Source organism: Eublepharis macularius, chromosome 9 (assembly GCF_028583425.1).
Source record: "Eublepharis macularius isolate TG4126 chromosome 9, MPM_Emac_v1.0, whole genome shotgun sequence".
Taxonomy (NCBI): Eukaryota; Metazoa; Chordata; class Lepidosauria; order Squamata; family Eublepharidae; genus Eublepharis; species Eublepharis macularius.
Genome location: NC_072798.1, coordinates 39,828,613 through 39,851,127, shown reverse-complemented (window position 1 = coordinate 39,851,127; position 22,515 = coordinate 39,828,613). Strand labels below are relative to the sequence as shown.

The following is a 22,515-nucleotide window of genomic DNA, read 5'->3' as shown; positions in this document are numbered from 1 at the left end:
TGTCGCCATTTCAATAAAAGATACTGAGACCTGTTTCATGTAGATGCTGAGAGGATGCTGAAAGGCTTGGGGATCTGAGGTGCTCAGCAGGGGAGAATATTGATGAGAAATGTTGATAGAGAAGGGGGTTTTCTGAGGGCAAAAGACCCCGTCCAGCATCTTCTGCTATGTTAACATCTCACTTCAACATGTAAAATGGTGTATGTGTGTCATACAATTGGCTTAAAAATCCAAGTTGAATTTTTTAAAGCAACACAGTTTGCTTTTAGAGGCCTTGTGGCTTCTTGGTCCTTGGTTCTCACTGAAGTTTTTATAATTTAAAATGATGAAAACTAGAAGATTTTTCGCCTCCATTAATTTTAGTAGCAGAGACTAAGGAAACTTGCCCAGATGCCTATAAGAGCGCAGCTTGTTGTTTTTTTGCCTTATCTCCATCTGTGTTCTGTTTCTTATACCTTCTGTTTTCATGCTGCATTTCAAACCGTTCAGTCCCGATGCATGCTAGTATAAAGCTGCAAGACTGTAAGTTTGCTGTACTCCCTGCATGCAGCCACTTAGCAACAACATTTAATAAGCAGCAGAAATATGCATGCCATCTAATGGTCCGTCTTTGCTTTCATTTTCCTCTCAGCCACTTCACAAGATGTGGGCTTTTGCTGGCCTTCTCCTGACATCAGCTCTCTTTGTGGGAAAGGTGATAGCTGACCGCTGCCCACAAATCTGCATCTGTGACGGCATCAGGCGTCACGTCATGTGCTTAAACAAGAACCTCTCCGAAGTGCCCATTAGCATCCCTCAGGTCAGTCTTTGGGAAGCAATGAAGAAAGAGCAAGATACAGGTGGAAGCACCAGTCTAGAGGATTAGTTTTCTCATGTTGCAGTGGCCACATGTAGGGGTAGGGCTGTGGCATTCTGCTTTCTAGCCAAAAATTGGATTCCAAAGCAACTCATGGGAATCAAAATGACCGTATCAGTGACAATCAACATTTCATACAAACGTTTGTTGTGGGGAGAGTATTTTTAGCTGATCTGAATCCAGCCATGATGGAAGAGTCTCTGGCTTCTTTTCCCCCCTCCTTCTGAATGTACAATTGATGACAGCTGTAAGCTGGAGGAAAGGGGTATCTTAGCTTTAGTTAGATTTATATTCACATGGAATCTGCCTGAAAAAGAATGTGTGTGAACCCACATAATATCATATATTTTCAAACATAAGACCACTGTCCCCACTGCAGGATTTTCAGTTTCTGAGTGTAGATTTCAGCTTTCCTTCTTTTGGAATTTGGACAGTTGAGTGGTGAATTTGCAGAGTTTTCCTTTACAGTAGGGAATGGCTAGAGAATACTGTAGCCCAAATTCAACCCAGTTCAGCTGAAGAGCAATCAGTACCCTTCATTGTTGATTCAGTGCTTAATCAAGTAATGTTTCCGTAACTTACAGGTTACTCAGAAACTGGACCTCCGGGGCAATGAAATCAAAGTCATCCCTGCAGGAACTTTCCTTCCCATCCCCTACCTCACACACCTGAATCTTCAGAAGTGCAAAGTGGGAAGTGTCGATGAAGGGGCTTTCAGAGGATTAGGGCGACTGGTCTACCTCAACTTAGCTTCTAACAATATAGCCTTCATCTATCAGGAGGCCCTAGATGGCCTATCCTCTCTCCAGCAACTAATCTTAGAGAATAATCGTATTGAAGAAATAAAGCCAGGGGCTTTTGGACAACTGGGCTTCCTTAGCTTTCTTAACCTAGCCAGGAACTCCCTGGTTTATCTGCCAGATATGGTTTTTCAGGGCCTTCAGTTGATTAAGTGGATCAATTTGTCCCATAACACGATCCACGTGATTGCCAATGAGGCCTTTGGGGGATTACCAACCCTTAGGAGGCTCAGCCTGGACCACAATGAACTGCAGTTCCTTCCTACTGAAGCACTGTCTAAACTGTCGGGCACAAACAGGCTGGAGTTAGGGCACAATCCTATTACCTATATTGGTGAGGAGGCCCTGGAGATGGCTTCACTGAAGCAGCTGTTCTTGGACAACATGGCCCTCCAAGATGTGTCACACACAGCTTTTGTTAGAAGCCCACTGTTGCATACCATTGACTTCCACAACAACCAGCTGTTTCTGCTGCAGCCCCTAAGAGAAATGGCCCATCTCAAAAAAATCAACTTAACTGGGAACCCTGTGCTTTGTACCTGTTACATGCGCCCCTTCAAAGAGTGGGCAGAGAAAGCAAGAATTCACATAGATGTGGCATGTGCTGGCCCTGTTGCCTTCAGAGGACAGCAACTGGAATCATTGAGGACAATAGATATGAAGTGTAAACGCAAAGGTTATGAAGAGGAGCTCCTTGCCACCCTGCCCGTGCAAACCAGGGAGCTAGAAGAAGATGCTCCAAAGTGCCCACAAGGATGTACCTGTTCACCTGATTTTCATCATGCAAACTGTGAGGGCAGACAAATGCAGAGTATTCCCAAAGGGTTTCCTAGCAACACCCAACTCCTGGACCTGCGCCACAATGAGTTTCATTCCATACCAAAAATTTCCTTCCCTGGCTTGAAAAACCTAACATCACTTCACTTGCAGAACTGCAAGATAGCTGTACTGCAGCCTGGTGCTTTCCAGAACCTGAAAAACCTGGTATATCTTTACCTGTCCAACAACAGCATCACTTCCATTGATGCTGATGTTTTTGAAGGAAATACCCAGCTAGCTTATCTCTATCTGGACCATAATGGGTTTATCCAAATGCCCAAAGGTGCCTTCAGTCTCTTGCCCAGCCTCTTTTCCCTCCATTTGCAACACAACTCTATCAGTCAGCTATCAGATAGAGATCTGGAAGGGACAGGAAATTTATGCTGGCTTTACCTGACAGGAAACCATATAACACATGTGTCTGTCAGAGCCTTTCGCGATGCCCAGATGCTGGAGAAGCTGCATCTAGATGAGAACTTTTTGCAGGAAGTGCCCACCAGGTCCCTCAGAGAACTGCCCAACCTTATTGAGCTGAAGTTGTCCAAAAATCCCATAAAGAATATTGGAGATGGAGCTTTCTTTCCAATTGCAAGATCCCTGCAGCATTTGTACCTGGATAACATGGGGCTAGAAAAGGTTAGTTTTGCATAGGGGGCGGCGTGATTCATTCTCTCCCTGTTCTATAATGTTATATATTCCACTTAGCCAGGGCGGCATATATCCAACATATACATAAATGCAGATGCTGCATCTAAAACAAATTATGTAAGAAAATTGTATGGATTTACTTTGCCTACAGACCATATTTTGTTTCAGGTTTGTCATGAGCTGGAAATTATTTGGCAAGGACAGTCAAACTGTGGTTTATGCTTTCCCAGGGTTGCAAACCAGTTTCAGACTAAGCTTTGCCATGCTGGGGTGGAAAGCAAGTGTATACCATAGTTTCTGGGTTTGGATGTAAAAGTACAATATTACTCTCACTGAATAGCACAAGAAGAGGATGGAGCATGCAAGAATGGGGTCTGGCATCAAGCCTGAAATGAGATAGAGTGAATAAGGGAGATCTGGCAGTCTAGAGAACTGAAATCTCTAGGTCATAAAGGTGTTAATATATTATTCACAGATGTTGTCAATGTCTTTTCTCACAATTTAACCTTTTCCATGTCTACAGGTTTCTTCTGGGGCCTTCACTGGGTTGGGTCCAAAGATAAAAAGCCTGTACTTGGAGAAAAACAAAATGCACAGCTTGCCCACCCTGCATAGATTCACAGCACTGGAGGTCATCAATCTGAGAGAGATACCTTTTCACTGCGACTGCAAACTTCTCCCACTACACAAGTGAGTCTTTAATTCCCACCTGCCATGCCACAGTCTTATAGAATAGCAAGCAAGGGTGGAACGGTATCATTTCCTTACATGGCGTCATAGAAATACTGCAGTCATACCAATACTCTTGCCAACCATCTCAGTAAAGCAGCTACAGGCACTGCTGTCATGTGTTGCCTAGAGTCACATAATATCTTGCTGCATGAGCTCAAAGTAGATTATTTATGTAGCACCATCAAGATGCGTGATGTTTTATAGCAAGGGTCTCCAACCTTGTTGAGCCCATAAGCACTAGCAGAAATGTGAGAACAGGGAAGTGAACATCACCACCACCTTCTAATGGTTCCAGGGGCAGCAGTCACAAAATGACCGCCATGAAGTGCTGGGGCTAATCACAGATGGTTGGGAGGCTGCAACCCAAACAGCCTCCCATGATGGGAGTACTTGTTTCTAAATGGGTGCTCCCTACAGATAAAAAAAATAAAGCCTCCTAGGGTTCTTCTAAAGGACCTCTGGCAGAGGAAAACTACTATTAGCTCTTTGCTTTGTGAAATAGATGAATTTTGAAGAAGTAAACAGGTATCAAAATCCACAGATGAACACCATTGTAGGGTTCACTATTTTACAGCTTGACAGACACCTTGCCCCAAACAATTTGCAGTCTGAAGTTTACAGTTATAGCTAATCATAATCTATGCTGCAGCACCCGGAGATATTTTAAGAGATTCTGGGGGCACCTCTGGGTTTACACAGTACATCTACAAACAGTATACTCCCATCTTCTATGCCCATTGATTTCAATGACTTTAAGATAGTATCCCTCTTCTTAAGATTGCACTGAAAATGACTTGGGCCAGCTCTACCAAGAAATATGGCAGGATCAAAAAGTAATTGGACATGTTTTCAGTTTACTTCAGACCAGTGGATCAAAGCTCCAAATCAGCAGCTATCAGGCAAATCTTTCTTTATATCAAGTTGCTTTGGACAAAATTACTTCTTGTTTCAACCTAATACACTCTTTAAGTAGGCCACAAATGCTGCAACATCTGACTAGACCAAAACTCTGTTGTTAGGTAAGGGAGAATATAGCAGATAGGCTTTTGGTCTGTCTAGCCAGTTGCCCTACATTCCACACTTGTCAGTGGTGACTCAGAAATAGTAACCAGGGGCAAATCCACATTTCTGAAATCGCGCTAGAAAGACGCTATACTTCCGGGTGTTTAGTGAACATTTAGAGCAACGCCAGGACACACCAAGGGCATGTGGATTTGCCCCTGGTAAGTGCATGGAAGCCTGCTGGTCAGAGAGTTCTCTTACTCATCTGTGTTTCACACTAACTGAAGGTCCCCAAGCATCCAATGTATGAGCTCCAAGAATTTTATTAAAATGTAGTCTAGTTGGGTGACCAAATGTGTGCAGGCTCAGTGGTCAAATAAATTATCGCTCAACACTCCTTTCTATTTTTGCAGGTGGCTTGAGAAACTGAACCTGAGAGTAGGAGCCACATGTGGCTCCCCAGCAGATGTCCGTGGCCAGAAGGTAAAGCTCAGAACTACCTTCCAAACCTGCCCAACATGGAGTACCAAGAAGGTTAAGCGAACCAGCTCAGCTAAAGCCAAGGTTAAAAAGCACTCTAACAAGAAGCGATGGTCAGGAAATGTCCAAGGCAAGAGAAGCAAGAAAAGCAAAGCATGAAAAAGAGAAGCAGGACCGCTGCTGCAGATATGCTTTTGATCTCAGCTATTAGAAAAAGGGTTAGAGGATATGTGTCCAAACCCCATCATAGGGAAGCAGCAGGTGCATTTTTCAGAGAAAGTAGATCAATGGTTAGGCGATCTTTGGACTTTGGCGGAGGTAGACAAGAGAGTGAAGAAATTCAACATACAATACAACATACAGTAAATAATAGCTGGATGCTATAAAATGTGCAAATTAAGCAAGTTAACTTATTTTGCATAATATATTCAAGTCAAGTCAAGGTGTAAGGACCACTCAAATCTTACTGAGCTCCCCTCTGATACCAGAGATTTCCCCAGACAGCCAAGTCTCATTGGCCAAGCTTATTGTGGAAGAAGAGGCCTTCTTGCGTACACGAAGAATCTCCTGTGCTCTGCAGTTCACCCCTGCGTATCTTGTGCCTTCTGGACCACGGTACAGCTCTCCAGACCAGGGCTTTTATAATTGCATTTTCAGAGTGACAGATACAGCAACACACAACTAACATAGCTTATGCTATTGATCATGAAAAAGGATTTTTATAAACAACACTAAGTATGCCTTGTAGTTATCTAATGTGTCGCTTGTGAGGATCTGTCTAAGCACTACAGCAGCCAACTGGAAGCCACCTGAAATAAGCCCTACACGGTGGCCACTTTGTGCAGTGGCAGAAAAATGTATAGTAATTTGCCCATCACACAGGCAGTTTCTGGAGTAATGCCAGTAGGCTGTTTCAGTCAATTGCTAAGAGGAATAGATCATGCACAACACAACTGTTGCAAGGCAGAAGGCAATTTTCATTTAGGTTACAAATATGGGAGATGAAGATAACCATTAGTATAATTTGTGAACACCCTATGCCAGGCTAAACTACCTAATTCTTGTGATGTGTTCAGAGTGAAATTTGAGAGTGGTAATCTACTGGATAAACAGGTCTGGTTTAGCACAGAACAAAATAAAGATAAAGGACTTCACACTGTATGATATGGGCCTTGCCTTGCTTATGAATTTCCAGGGACATTTAATTGGCTTCTCTGGGAAACAAGGCAGACCTTTGATCTGATCCAGCAAAGCTTTTCTTAAGGTTCTTAGGAAAGACTGAAAGCATATGCTGCACTTGGAGAAATGAGGAGGCAGCCTGATACTTCTTCAAAATCTCCTAAAAGTCTTTCGCTAGTGAGAATACATGCAATAGTTTACTAGGAGCAATTGTGGGAATAACAAAAAGCAACCAGTGGTTTATAGCAAAGGAGATGTATATCCTTATTCTAACTCTGATTACACCGAGGCAAGCCTTGAGGATGTCAGAAGAGATTTATTTCTAAACATGCATGCTGAGGATAGCAGCCTATAGCTGGGTATCAGGAAATGCCTCTTCAGTGCAAGAATAGTCAGACAATAAAACAATTTACCTCTGGGAGAAATGGTGGAGTTTCCTCCTAAGAGATTTTTTAAACAGGATATTGGCTGATCCTATGTAAGAGTACATGTATTAAGACCAGGGGTTTTTTTTTTGCCAGTGCTGATTTGCCTTCAGTATGAACCACATAACTGCAAAATTCTTTCTTTAGTTATTTTATTTACTTTGTTTATACCCTGCCTTTCTTCCCAATGGGTCCACAAAGCGACTCACAATTTTCTCCTTTCCTCCTCCATTTTATCCTCACAACAACTCTGTGAGGTAGGTTAGTCTGAGATGGTGTGACTGGCCCAAGGTCATACAGTGAGCTTCCATAGCAGAGTAGGATTTGAACCTGGATCACCCAGATCCTACTCTAACACTCTAACCACTATACCAGTTATCAACTCAAAGGGAAAAAGTTTATTTTTAAGGAATTCAAACCAGAACTTCCTTTTGCCGATGTGCCATTGCTCACCTTTCTCCGCCCCAAGGTATTATATCTTACATGATACTGGCAAAAAAGCAGATGGGATGCTTGCTTGATTTCCATTCACAATAGCAGTTAAGCCATTTGTTGGGGCAGCTTCCAAGTGGTTTAGACTGATTTCAGCCATGTTATGGAACTCCCAAAGAAGGCATTCGAAAGGTTAAAAGGAGGGAAGATATGGCATGTACCTCTCAAAAACAACTGACCACACAAAGTTAAACCCACAGAAAGTACATTCTTGGCAGAAACCACACTGCTATTGCATGTTCCTGTCTCCCTCTACAATAAGCCATCCCAGGGATAGCACCATCAGATTCCTATGGATGATGGAGTACTAACGCTTTTATGTGCTTTTGAAACATTGGCTTTATTCACGAACATACAAGCTGAACGTAAGGCATCATTACAAGGCAGACACATGTTAAGGGATTTTTTTTAGGGTCCCTTCTTCTAAACCTTATGTGTAAGCATTCATCCAAGCTGAACACCCACACAGGAGACAAACTTGCCTCGGTAGCAAAAGTTTTTTTCCCCTTCACTGTTGAGATTAAGCTGCAGGGTCGGCTTGAACTTGCTGTGAGTTCAGCCAATTGTAAACATTTTTCTTGTTTTTATTTCACAACTAAGATTTCAGCCTTGAATGTGTTACTTCCCAGAAGTGTTTTCAACTCATAACAAAGTATGGCTCCAGGATTTGAAATGTTTATATCTGACTGACCTGTCACTCAAGTTTGTCTGATGCCATGTATTACGAGAAATGTAATGCAGAAGAGATGTTTGTATTAATCTTTTTGATCTCATATTCTGTAAACAATTAGTGCTAAGGTATATAAGATTCCCTAATGTAACCGTTCTTTATGCGTATGAGCTAGAGCTACCATTATGCATCATTTTCTGTAATATAACTAGACACCCTGCACCCAATCTCTAGCTTTCTACATCATTCTCCCAGTCAAATCTCGTTTGGCCTGTTCACTACACTGCTGCAACTCTCACCCTTTCCTCCACTGATAAATATGTGATCTTCTACAAGCATTGACAGGTAACTCAGACAAACACACAAATTCCCACATATCAGGAAACGTTCTAATTGAGATATCCTTATCAATCATTCCGGGTATTGGCCTAGCAAAGAAGCAGCCAGGTAGCAGCTATATAACATTGGGATAGATTTTAAATGCCTAATAAATATTATGCTTTTCTAAACTTCCAGGTATGCACATGATATGAAACAAAAATCTAGGAACTACGCTAAAAGCAAGTAAAAAACATGAAATGACTTTAGTCCCGTTCCTTTCATGTAACAAATAAGTATAGAGCCTTTTGCCAGTGTGCCTTTTCTTACTTTATGCTAAAGCGCTACATTTTATGTTATTCTAAATGTATAATATTATTGAATAATAAAGCTGATTAAGAAAGAGCCACAGATCCAGCTGTAATAAATATACATTTATTTTTAGCCTTAATTCAGCATACTCCCTCTATTTTGAAGAAAGTAACTATCAAAAACTCCAAAAATTTGCAAGGAGGGAAAAGAGGGGGCTGAGTCTGCACATCATCCCACACACATATTGGGAGTCTCCTTATGCCACAGTACCTATTTATTCCTGGGGATGGGGATGAGTAGTAGCAGCAGGTACCGCACCAGTCTGAGGTCAAACAGACCATGATAAGAGCTTGGGAAGGACTATGGGTTGGACTACAGTTTGGGGCTGTTGTTAGCCCCTCTCCCCTCCATAACTTCTCATTCAGATGGAACTAGCAACGAATAGACTGACACGCTGGAGCAATCAAGGATGCCTAGCCTTAGGAACACAAACATTTAACTCAAAATGCAAATTAGTAAGAAAAAGGTGGGATGAAGCATACATTTAAGGGTGAGAGTGGAAGAAGATAGAGACTGGAAGCCTGTACTGCAAACCCCTCCCCACTCAAGACTTTCAAGGTATTATGATGCACTTTCCCAAGTCTTCAGGCTCATCTCAATATGAAAGAGAGCTTTAGTCATGGAAATGGACAGTTGTGTCTGAGATGTCATGAACAATATAATTGGTTTGGAAAGAAAATGTGTCTCAAACTCCACCCCCAGCCCCCACTCTGACTGGAGACTATCTATTTTAAAAATTGTTGTTTGTAAACAAGAAAGCCACATCCAGTGCGGTAAAACACACAAATCTGGACTATTAACAAAATGGAGGTTAGTTTTGGTATCTGAATGTAATCATGATTTTTGCATATTAAAATCCATAATGAATGTGTTCGAAAACACTTTTACATTTAAATATAAGTGACTTGCAGTGAAATCCTAAGGAGAGTTACTCTAGTCTAAACCCACTGATTTCAATGGGCTTAGACTGGAGTAACTCTGCTTAGGATTTAGCTGTTAACTCCCTGGCTCATGTGCTGGAATATGAAGGACACAAGTTTTTGCAAAGTAATGCATGAAGTGGTCCTAAAATTCCGTGAAGGCTGTTCAAATGACCATATTCTACATTGAAAAGGATTCTACTCTTTGTAGCATGAGAACCACCTTATTTCAAAGAAGTCAAGACAACATAATCACCTGTAAACTGAGAATTCTTTCAAGTAACCCCCCAAAATATACACCACTTGCACATAATATGCAACTCACTCCAAGATTGCTTCTGTTGGAATCCCGTCCCTTGATACTTATTTTCCCTTTAACTAGAGAAAGCTTTAAATTGTTCCAGACATGATTCTTCATTTTCTAAACATATTGGTAAGATGTACTCTGAGCTTGTACAAAAAACGGAGACACAATTGCAATGTGCATCTTGAAATCTCTACAACACCTCTTCTTGTCAAAACTTGTCCTTACACTAGTCTACCATTAATTCCTACACCATCAATTCGTTTTTCCATTCCTTTGCAGTCATATATTGTAATCCAGAACTCTAGCCATACATAGGCTTCCCACACTAAGAAGCTCCGAGCATACAGAGGCACTTTCCATAGCAAGTGCTGAGTGTTTTACTCTCACAGAAAAGAATGGGACATTTTGGCAGTGATGGGGATTTCCATGCAATTTCATTGTTAGAACAGTGTGCTCTCCTGGTCAAATGGTAAGCAGCAAGCAAAAGCAGACAACGCTGAAGATGACAATGGTAACATGGGGAGCAGAAGCAAGGCTTGCAGTGCTCCCCCCCCCGCCCCTTAGCTGTGGCTTTGTTGCTTTGGTGCTTATCCATACACATGCTCAAGTTGAAAATCCAGGATGGCATCTCCTGCCCTCCCTACAAGCTAAGTGCAGAAATTAATCCTGCATTCCTGCAGTACTGCTTAGAAAGGCAACACAGGTTTGCTTTTCTACGTGGTTTGATGAGATCTGTTTTCCAAGAGCTATTTTTGGTGGTGGGGGTGGGGTGGTTATTTTCTATAAAAATTACACCTTTGTGACGTCTGACCTTCAACTCAGGCCCCCAACCAAGCCCAGTGAGTTGTTCTATCATTCATAAGACTGCTGTGCAAGATAATGAAGTCTCTTTGCTGCCTTAAAGTTTAGTCCACATCCTCATCCTTCAAGCAGCCAATCAACACAGGGCTCTTTGAGGCTTCCAATTCCATGTCTTCGTCTTTTATGGAACTGTTCAGCACAGAGCTTGCTGGAGTTTCTGGTTCCATGTCCTCATCTTTCACACAGCTGACTGGTACTGGAAGTTGTAGATATTCAGATGCCATCACTGAGTCATCAAGAATTTCTTCTTTCACCTGCACAGCAACAACTGCTGTGAAACAGAGGGGGAGGGCAAACTCACATCACCAGACTTAGCCTCACAGTCCTCTCCCCCACCCAAAAGACTGTTGGTAAAGTACACAGTGATAACAACATGCCACTAAACTGGGTACACCCTCAGTAGATAATACTGAATACAATAGTGCTAAATACAACAAACCAACACATTTATTATAAAGGGTAAAATGGTGATGCACCCATTTTCCTGATAAAGTATTTTCTGTATAGTCAAATGGGTTAGAAATCCACCTTTTTAAAATGAGAATTTTTCCAGTTCTGTAGCAACAAACAAGTTCAGCACTGAAAGTCAGACTTCTTTCTGTGATATGCACTAAACAATGCCAGTTTGCCTAGATATAAGCAAAGCCCCCCAAAATCTGCAGAGAAGGGTAAGGTAGATCTTTGATTATGGCATTGTGAAATGTGTCTACAACTAATTAGAATATGCAAGATTCTGTGGCTACTGTGAAATATTGGGTTCATTTTAATTAAATTTAATAAATTGTTCTCTTTTTGTGGTTCCAAAAGAAAAAAACTTGGAAGTGTCTGAGAAATTTCTTTGAAGCCTGGCAGCTACAAGGTGATATACAGGGGATGACTTATTATTTAAATAACAAAACTTTTAACTACTTAGGCACTACCTGCAAGTCTTTTTCAGATTGGACGCATGCTTACATAAATTGCACTGTGTGGTTTGGGCAGTTAAGTATAAGATGTACAACTACACCCCACAACTGACGCAGTTGAAGGGTGCAATCTTTGTTGGTGTCTGCCCTTCATAAAAAGAAATAGTGGCATGGGCAGGTCATCCTACTCATAATAATTTCTCCTTAAAATAGATAGAACCGGTCCTTCCTGCCACCATGGCTGCAGAGTCATGGGCATTGGCACAACCCAAGAGAAGGTCCCAGGCCCTTCAGGCTTTGTCTTCTTATACGTGTCCCCATTTGCCCACAGTCTGTGAAAACTTGGAAGAACTCTACTACAAAAAACATTCAAAGTGCCAAAGAGATCCTAGAAGAATTTGTTTAAATAAAGTATTGTTGCATCTTGAAGAGGAAATAAGCTTCATTTACGTTGTATCGCTTGTTGTGTGTGTTCTTTTTTTAAGATGTTTTATTGGTTTTAAAGTATTTGTATTTTATATTATTGTATTAACTGGAATCCGCCCTGAGCCTGCTGATGTGGGGAGGGCGGAATACAAATAGAATTAATTAATTAATTAATTAATTAAATCAATCAATCAATCAATCAAATAAATAAATAAATGCAATTCAGCCCAATGGTAGGATCTAGGATTTTTGAGCACCAAACCCCATTTTAGTTTACCAGAATCCGCTAGGATTCCCTAGAAACAATACTGCATCATTTTTTCAGTCAACACCTTCTAGCAATGTGTGGGGGGACACACAGATTTGCTACTTTATTAATGGCATACTTCTCCCTGCTCAGTTCTCCCTCATGGTGAAAGGATCCAGCCACACCCTTCTTCCTTACTTTGATCAGGACCTGGTTGTGATGAGGTCCCACTTGCCACTTTTGTTCCTTTCTTTGGTTTTGGAGCAGTCAGTTTCTTAGCAGCTTGCTTGAGAGAACGGGCTTTAGCAGTCATCTTTTTTCCTTGGAACATAAAAGGAAAGTTGTAAGAAAACCAGTCTAATCTTGTTGTTTCAACCATCCACTGCTCTTTCTCCCAAGAGCAGAGAATGCTGATAGCAGCCCATTTCTCACTGAGGTTGTAAACTTGGGTCTCAGCTGTACTACTTTCAGCCATAGGAAAAGGTTCACATGACTGAATGCTCCTTATAAAAATAAATCCTCTATATACAGAAAACTAGATGTCATTGAAAAGGTTCTATATTTAACTTTCCATATGAAGGAATAGTTTTAGCATGGAAGAATGGTCAATCAGGGAAGTCCCTGCTCATAACTGAAATTGAGCAGTCCAGACACAAGATTACCACCTCAGTGAGAGATCTCAGAATAATTCTGTCAAGTGGCTTAGGCTAAGAGACAGTCACTTTATACTGTCTACCCTATGAACTTCCTAGCTGAGCTGAAATCTGAATTTGGGCCTCCTGCATTTAAAAGACCTTTTGCACCACTGCTAGCCCAGGCCATTTGTCAGTTTACTGTAGTAAAGAACCCTATCAAGACACTGGTATTATGAGAGAATAAAGTCAGAATTTATTTTGGAATTGGAGATGAAAGACTGGAATGTACTTCTTGCCTGATACAAAAAAGGAAGGGACATAAAACTAGACCTGTGCTTGAACATGCCAAACACAAAGTAGTTTAAATCACCACTTACTTTTTTTCCCATATGGCTTCCGCTTCTTCTTTGGCACCTCCTTGGCTGGCACAGGTGACACAGGCTCTGTCACCAAGTAAAAGAGTACAGCACCATTTTATTCATAATTTTTATCCCACAATTCTCCACAATAGGCTGAAGGCAAGTTATACAGAAGTTATACAGTAGATCGGGGCTTTTTTCAGCAGGAACGCAGGGGAACGGAGTTCCAGAACCTCTTGAAAAGGTTCTGGAACTTCGAGGGCAACCCACTGAGTTCCACCACCTCTTTTCCCAGAAAAAAAGCCCTGCAGTAGATACTGAGATGCAAGAACTTAGAAGCCTTGCCTCTGGTAGATGTTCCCCTCTGAGATGAGGGATTTCCTCTAATGGTTCTTTGGCAGAGTTTTTTTCTTGACTGACTTCCCCTTACCTCCGGAGAGTTTTTATGTTAGCGGGCTTTAATGTTCTTCCTCCTGCGGTACTGTATGGGAGGTTTAAGAAAATTCCTTACTCCACTAAGTATTTTGTCTGTGGCTTGAGGGATATAGAAAGTACTGAACATGTTCTCCTGTATTGCTTATTGTATTGTGATATTCACGCCATTTATCTACCCCTTTGCTTCAAAATCATGAAGGTCAATCTGATGACAGCAAGACTTGCCTTTTACTATCCACACATAACCATGAGATTATTGAGTCTGTGGCTAAATTTCTTTGTTGTGTGTTGAAGAGGAGAGGAATGGTTTAAGTGATGGGGTAATGGATGTTTCTTTTTCTCTCCTTGCTGACTGTGCATATATATGCTGTTATGCCAATAAAGGCATTTGATTTCGAACAGGTGCAGCAAGTTCTCCTAATCCCCAGTTTTAACTTTAAAAAAAAATCTCTAGCCCCTTCCACTGTGAAGATATGCCTTTTTCCTTATATGTCCACAACGGAAGGGGCTAGAGACTTACTTTTTAAAAAAATGAAAGCTGGGGATTCAGAGAACCTGCTACACACAGCACTATAGTGCTATTTTTGTGCCAATGTTTTTTTAAAAATGCAAAAGCCCTTGTGGCCCAGGGAAGGAGGGTTAGCAACTTCCTGCACCAGAAAAAAATAGCGATGTTTGAACAGTGGCAGTGATTAACATACAGTTCATAAATGGATGTAAATGCTGTTTGAAACTGCCACCCCATATCACTTTATCCGAAATTGGGACAGCAAATGTATAACAACCAAGGTTAAAATGGAAATGTGGAAGGGGCCTAAATAACTCCAGTTTATAGCCACATCAGAACACTTAGGAGCCCTTTCTAACCTGCTTCAGAAGGTCCATTCTGTAAGTGCCAGTGCCAAAAGCTCTGGCTTGAGCTGACGAGGCTCTTGTTTACCTGTAAGATTTTACCTGAAGCAGACCTTGAGCAGAAGATCTTAATTAAAAGCTATACAAATATAGCCACTAAAGCAGCAGCTAAGTATGAAGCCACTGCTGTGCAGTTTCCAGAAAAAAGGTTCCAAGATTAGTTCCCAGTTTAGCAAGTTAAGAGTTCTTGCGCTAGGAAGCAGGAAAGCTGCGTCCTGATAATAATCCTGTCCCCTTTCAAAGGTCTGTTATTTTGCGTATTTTATTTGGGACCACATCTATTAACTTTGTTTTGCAAGAAAAAACACAGAGATAGAGCAGAGATGGGAGTGAGGTTTTAAATGACTAAGTAGATAGAGAGTTGTTGTGATTAAAAGGCCACTGTGGTCTGGCTTGAGTGGGCTAGATTCATGCATGGAGCTAGCAGGTCAGTGGTCCTGTTATGTGGTGGCAAAGACAACCTTCTAAATTGTCCCTCATAGAATTCACAGTGGAAGCTTCAACCATAGAAGTACTTATTTTCAGGAGAGGAAAGATCTGTTACCTGTACATTTTTTAATATGAGGGCTAGAAACATTTTTAGATTTAAGAAACAGACCACTAATTCTGCACCAGGCATTAATTCTGCACCAGGCAATTCCATGGAATTGTGGAGAATGAACAAAGCCAAAGAAGACACTGACAATGATGAGTCCAAAACAAGATGCAGCCGCACTGACCCCTGCTGATTATAGAGGAGACCAACACTTGAAGAGATGCTTATCCAATCTCATTACTCGGGATGCCAAGGAAGACCTGGAAACACTAAGATTGCATCTACTGGAGATCCCAACAGAACCAGGGCCAGATTAAGACATGCCTATACTATGTCAAGTTTAAGAGGGCTCATAGTATTACAAAAAAAGGGTAAATTAATGATTTTTAGAAGGGGTGGAATTGAGAAGCCCCTCATAATTCTAGGTCCCAAGCTGTAACTTACTTCGCTTGTTCCTAAACCCAGCTCTGCAGGAACCCCATTTTGCATCTTACTTCAGTTCCTCATCAGCTAGTGCACTAGCCCCTGCCCGGTTTCCTATCCCGTAGCAGGTTAAGATTGAAGTGAAGTTCAGAGCTTTTTTATCTTACATGAAAGCGCAACAGGCCCCAGCCTGCTACCAAAACACCTCTTGAAATAAGTTAGTGGTACTGAGAGCAAAGCTACCTTCTCTTACCTGGGACCACTGGTGGCTGCAGCTGATAACCTATTAGTTCACACCATCCCACAGGATAGATATCTGGAGACTCACAGTCCACCCACTGGTCATATTCACTGTCCCAGCCATCAAAGTGGATTCTGAGAAGCCGATGGACCACTCGTTTCACTGTGGCCACACAGATAAGCCTGGGTTCCATCAAGTCTACTGCTTCTAGCTTGGAGCCCACCTTAAAGCCATGGTTTGGGCAATCCTGGGAAGGGGAGAGAAATATCTCCAGGATATAAACTGGAAATTTGATTATGCAGTGTAGCCTTATTTAATAATAAAGTTATTAGGAAGCAGTTATATAACTCTATGGTGCGCCTGCACTCGGAATAGTGGAATACTGTATACAGATCTGGTCATCCTACTTCAGAAGGGATGCGATACGCTTGGAAAAGGCAATCAAGTTGGTCAAAGGGAAGGTGTCCCAACCCCATGAAGAAACAGAAGACAAATAGATTTTTTTTCTAAGCTAAAATGCTCCCAAATACTTGAGCCTTTCCATTTAGGGAAGGTGCTCCAAACCTCTCCAAATTGCCTCCTATTTTATTATTTCTTTAGGTGTGTGATAGAATAGGGGCATCAGAAGTGTACACTAACAAGATGTCCACACTACAGATCTATATAACAGCATTTCCAATATGCCACTGAACAAGGCAAAATGCCTTTATGATATCTACCCAAAGTAGCACTCACCATATTGAATAGACGTGTTGGTGCAGCCTTTGACTTGGTCTTTTCTAGGTAACTTGCCCAATTGAAGGTCTTGGCATCATATCCTGCAACAATATAAAATTAGCATTGTTTCATTCTACTATGTGGGTGAGGGGAAAGCCTTCAGGAGCACAAGAAAAAAAATAGTGGCAAAATGTAAGATGGGCATCTCCAGGGCACAGTTCAGAAAAGAGGTACCACTACAGCTGATGTGTCAAGTGTTGTTTTTCATGCTGAAACAGAATACTGTGCATGCGCGTTAAGAAGTGCTGAGGGAGTTACCTTGAAGACCACACATTTCTAGCTTCCAGAGAGCTGGAAAAGCAGAAAGAAATAAGAGCTTTTGCTCACTCTACAAACCATCAAAAACAGTGATATTAGCAGTAAGAAAATGGTTTTCAGGATGAGGTATCGTACTCAATTAAACCCAGCTGGCAGAAGGAGAGAAGGCAGTTTCTCAAACTCCATACTTATTTCAAGTTAGGAGTCCTTCAAGTTTTTCATAAATTGGGAACTGTAACTAGAAGTACTCTTTTGAAAGCCATCAAAAATAAACCTGGAGTTTCTACGTATAATCTAATTCCTGCACTGTTTCCTTCCCTCCCTGTCTTAACAGGAGGAGGGGTTGGTTCTGCGAGCTTCAATAAAGGAAAAGAGTCTGAGTCGTCTCACCTTTTGGCGGGGTCAGTTCAATGCTGTTGTTCCTACAGAAATTGGCAGGGAAAACAGAGTGCAAGGAAGCATGGTAGCAGAACCAATCAGAACCATCCTGAGAGGCTGAGCCATCTATGCCGATCATGAGATATCCATCCAAAAGGACCTAAAGACAGGCCAAGGATGAGAAGAGACGCCAGCATCCAAGCCTTTTGTTCAAATGGCCTATGCACTAAAATATTGCATGGCAGCGGTTTCCCCACCAGAGACCCTTGTTGCCTCAATTTATCTCCTACCTTGCCTTTATTCCACAAGGAGAGCCAAAGCAGGTTAATGTATAAACACTCATAGATACACAAAGCACAATGTAAATACCCTGTAACACTTACAAATTGCAGAAAAATACACAGGAGGCAAGACATTTAAATGTCTATCCAAAAGAATTTCATGCTCGTGGAAGACTGCTGTGCTAGGTTCCGGTGCACCAGTTTAGGAAAGGATCTCTACCACAACAGAGCCCTGCTTTGTAACTGAGATAGACTGTAGAGGATGGAATCTGGACCAAGAGGTTCTTCCCAAAGTAAAATCAGATCTACATGCTCCTGTCTTCTTAACACTATTACGTTACATTTCTAACACTTGAATCCCAAGCCCTTCAAAAGTTAAGCATGCGCAGGAAGAGAGAGCATCTATGTTCCAGCCGCTTGATCGGAGCCTGCATACCTTGCGAACAGTAGCCACACAAATGTTGCCCAGATTCAAAGGGTCAATAGCTTCCAGTTTCATGCCTTCCTCAAACCAACCACCCTCTGGATAGACAGCACGCACCTAGAACAGATCGTAGTCAAAAATCAGCAAGGAAGGTATACTTGTATACCCTGCATGCTCAAACAGACAGTTTGATTCAGGCTCTTGTGACCTAGGAACTCTGGATTCTAAGTGCTGCTCTGCCAGGACCTGAGTGGCCTTGAATAAGCCACTCTCTTTCAGTACATTAACTATTACACTATTACCTTCCCTTTCCCCCTGTTCCCTTTTTCCCTTTTTTGTAGTTTTTGAGGTTAGTAATTAAAAATAAAAAAAATTATATATAAAAAAACTATTACACTATTACACAGCATTCTTGCAACAGCATTAACATGATAAACCGCTTAATCATTAATACTGAATATTGTATCGTTATATCTAATTCCAAACTGTGTCCTGGAGACTGGATAAAAAAAATCCACACAGGGGCCATGGAAGCTTCAAGCATGCAGAAAAATCTGAAATCTTAAACATACACAGGAGGATTAAAAACCTCTAAAATAACAGAAGCAACATTTGTAGCTTAAAGATGAATGTCCACTGAGATCTCACGAGACTATGTTCCAAGAAGTCACCATTTAGGGAGTTGCTAGGTAACCACAACAACTTTTTGTTGAACCTTCCAAGCCTTGGTTTCTGTCAGTCAAAGGGGGGGCAGGGGGGGAGAGACTGGAAAAGGTAGAAGATGGGAAAGAAGAGAAAGAGAGAAGAAGCTGAGGGGAGGGAATAACAGAAAAGAGTAGCTGGGTGGTTTGGAGAGAAGAAACAGGGAGAGGCTGCCGGGGGAGAGAAGACAGAGGGCAGGTAAAATATATTGGTTGATGAGTGGGAGGGACAGAAGAAAGGCAATCCTTTATTTCTCTCACACTCCAGTGTTTCTGCCTTACTGGAGGAGGATAAAAATTGTTGTTGCTAAGCACGCTCCCTATTTTGCTCTGTCTCTCATCATCTCTTCTATAGCAACAAGAAGCTGCCCATCAGTCTATCCCAAGTATAGGAAGGTGACTCCCTTTTCAACCACAGACAGCTTTGCACATGCTATTCTTCTCTTTGCTGTCCCTGGCCTGCCTTTGTACTGATTTGGGGTGGGGAATGTGGGTGAATGACTGTTCCTTTGAAGCTACTGGGGAAGAGCTGGGGCTTAGTGGTAAAACAGATACTGCACATGCAGAAAGTCCCAGCTTCAAAATGGCATCTTCAGTTAAAAGAATCTTAGGCAGAAGGAGTAGGAAAGAACTTTCTCTGCCTGAGATCCTGGAGAGCAGCTGCCATTCAGAGTTGTCTGTGACCAGTGATGTGGCTTTTCTGGAAAATTTTCTGATTCCAAATTCAGCCAGAAAAAAAAAATTCCAATGCCCCAAATGGAATGCAATGATTTAATTTATTAAACAACATTTAAGAAGTTCCTCATTGATTTTATGTCCAATTATCAACACTTGAACTGAAATATTTCATTAGGAAAACAACATCAAGTGTGGTTGAAGTGTTCAAAAAGATTTCAAAGTTTTATGTGGAAATTGTTTTTAGTGGAATACTGCAAAAATCTGAAGCCCATATGCCACATATGTCATATTCCATTGTAAATGTAAGAAATATTCCAAAGGCACTGAAAACTGTTGACACTAATTTTAGCATGGCCAAAGAAGTATGCCTGATATGCCACGGGCATGGTTGGCTACTTATATATTTCAGCTTTGAAATCTCTGGGGCATCTTAATTTTATTGTCACTCTCTATGGCATCACTTGTTAGTTCTATATCAGATTGGCAATTACAATATTGTTTCTATCATATAAGAAGAGGCAGATGATTAAGAATTTTAACTTGTTTTGATTTGACCTGAACAGGCAATCAAGAGGATTCATAACTTGATTTTTTAATTTGGATTGTTATATGTATTTGTGGCTTTATTCGCCTCTCCTCCCCACCATTTCCTACAAATCAATAAAATACACACACTCCCCCACAGACAATTCCTAGGGACAATCACCTGAGAAACATTACAATTTTGAAATGCCAATCTTGCTTAACATTGTATTTCAATGGTATCCAATCATTATTACTAATTTTGTGAATCAAAATGTTCTTAAGAAATGAAAAAATAGAGAACACTGGAAAATTCCCTGCCCCATTTCTCCAAGACTGATTTACTGTAAGACAGCTTCCTATGTACCCACATATGCCTTTGTAGGGCAAGATAGAGAGAGTTCAACCATTCTATCAAATGTAGCCCCTGAAACAGTACAGACTTCTTTCCCTCCTCCCACCAAGTGCTCTACCACTGGGCAGCAGTGTTAACAAAAAGAAGAAGCTGATGATCTCCTACCTTCTTGAAAAGATACGGAACAGCATCACAGTAGATCTTCCGGAAGGTAGGGTGGTTTGCCATGTCATTACTCTTTTCTTCCAGCAAAGACATAATATGGGAAGAGAGAGAACTGAGGCATCTTGAATGACCTGGCTAGCTACTGGTCATGTTTAACAAGGAAAATTAAACTTAATTTCAGATATTCGTAACTCAACAGGTTAATTTCTTGTTCTTGCCGTCAAAGGTGCAAGACTGATATACATGAACATATACATAGCAGAGGGGGAGGAAATTAGATGTAGGAAACCATGTGCTCAAGTGCAACATTTTAGCAGTTCAGGGATGCAAACAGAAATTGGTGATGTTGCCCTTAATGTACATGCATGTGCTAGGGGTACACAGATTCACACTCATTGTGGTGAGAAATGCAGTGTGTGCTGCCTTCCTCATCACACAGGGAGCAGTTAAATGCTGCTGCTCCTCACATTCTTGTACCACCATCAGAATGTTACAGTGAGGACAGGCCAAGCAAAATTCTACACTAGAAGTCAATGATGCTGACACTTCTTTACTACCCCATCCCTTCCTGAAGAGTTTTAGATTATATTTACAGACACTGCACACAATTTTTTAACCTTTAGGTAAGGCTCCAGGAGTGGCAAATACATACTACTCTTCAAATACTGAAGAGGAAACGAAAAGTAGTTTGGAAAGGCACTGGAATTAAGCAAAGTGCACACAAGCCAGCATTAGTTTCACTCCCAACTGCTGTGAATCTCAAGTATCTTTCCTCCATTTCCAAGCATAATGGAGTCAAATGATGGGAGTGGGGTACCAGTATGAATTTTAACTCCTTCAAATGCCTGAAGAGCATTTGGTCACAAGACCCAATGGCAGCCAACCCCTCCAGCTTCAGCAGTACCCCAAGCCACTGACTTGGGCGAGAGTATGATCTGCCAACAGCAGGCTGGCCCTGCCACTAAATACACTGGATGTGAGAAACTCTCACCTGTTTTCTTTACGCTATGGCCAACCCTTCGAGACCAGCCCACAGGGTGGATCAGGGGACTCCACATGTGACACCAAAAATCGTCATCACTGTCCCCATCCTCATAAAGAACCCTTAGCCGACCACCAATCACCGTGTCCACTACTGCCATACGTGTCCGTGAAACACAGGTCTTGTCCACCACTTCCACTCGCATGCCTTGGCGGAAAGCGTACTTCATGTTCTCAGTCATCTGAGTAAAGAAAGAAGTGAACGCTCTGGAGCCATCTACATCCCGTAACACAACCATCTTCTTCTGGGGCTTACCATCCACTGCCTGTGCTTCTTAGGATGACTCTCACCACAGAGGGCAACCTTGCCATTCTCCTTGAATGAAAGTGATTGCACTAATTCAGCAGATCCCCAAACCCATGCCAGCATAAAATTACCTCCCGAGTATTCAGATAAATTATAATTTTATTGTCCCTTGAGCTGTTGTTTCCAGTCAAAACTCCAGAATCAATGACAGTTTCTGCCAAGTCCTAATACTGCAGGAGGCCTCCAGCTCCCTCCTTCAACCTATAGCTGTCCTATGCCCCCAACCCCTTCAGGATACATTTTGGACTTTTTCTTTGTCCCTTTGGATCTCAGTTCCTATCTACCATGCACGAATACTATGAGCCCAGCTCACAGGGCTCTTGTAAAGATTACTGTGATAATTTATAAAGCACTTCTGATGCTCAAATACATGCTATAGAAAATGCTGTAAAACAGACAGACATTCTCAGCCAGATCCTATTTACTCAGCCTCCACACTTACTCAGAAGTAAGTCCAACAGATTTCCAATGGGACTTACTTCCAGGTATGCAAGCACAGCACCGTGGTTCAAGCTTCAGTGACGTATCCTGTCCAATGAGCTTCCACCAGGGAAAGTTAGGTGAGTGGTTGTGTTGGTCTGCAGTAGAACAGCAGGATTTTAGTCTAGTGGCACCTTAGAGGGCACTGA

General features: G+C 41.7%; 2 protein-coding genes across 5 annotated transcripts in view; one reads left to right on the top strand and one right to left on the bottom strand.

Annotated features, from left to right (window-relative positions):
- The first annotated feature begins 643 nt into the window (after window positions 1-643).
- On the top strand, window positions 644-5,496 carry CHADL (chondroadherin like). Its single transcript, XM_054989318.1, has 4 exons — window positions 644-799; window positions 1,441-3,111; window positions 3,647-3,813; window positions 5,271-5,496. The coding sequence occupies exons 1-4, from the start codon at window positions 644-646 to the stop codon at window positions 5,494-5,496; spliced, it is 2,220 nt and encodes a 739-aa protein (XP_054845293.1).
- Window positions 5,497-7,649: 2,153 nt separating this feature from the next.
- The window catches only part of L3MBTL2 (L3MBTL histone methyl-lysine binding protein 2), a 35,663-nt gene continuing 20,797 nt past the window's right edge, over window positions 7,650-22,515 (bottom strand). For 2 of the 4 annotated variants that reach the window (XM_054988581.1, XM_054988584.1), the window contains 9 exons: window positions 21,530-21,761; window positions 20,539-20,615; window positions 18,130-18,234; window positions 17,425-17,572; window positions 16,735-16,817; window positions 16,012-16,246; window positions 13,472-13,537; window positions 12,658-12,780; window positions 7,650-11,152 (listed from right to left, as the gene is read on the bottom strand). In XM_054988581.1, coding sequence (XP_054844556.1) covers window positions 10,926-11,152; window positions 12,658-12,780; window positions 13,472-13,537; window positions 16,012-16,246; window positions 16,735-16,817; window positions 17,425-17,572; window positions 18,130-18,234; window positions 20,539-20,615; window positions 21,530-21,761 — 1,296 coding nt within the window. In that variant the 3' untranslated portion in view covers window positions 7,650-10,925. The remainder of the gene's footprint in view (window positions 11,153-12,657; window positions 12,781-13,471; window positions 13,538-16,011; window positions 16,247-16,734; window positions 16,818-17,424; window positions 17,573-18,129; window positions 18,235-20,538; window positions 20,616-21,529; window positions 21,762-22,515) is intronic. The other 2 variants (XM_054988582.1, XM_054988583.1) reach the window with 2 other exon arrangements.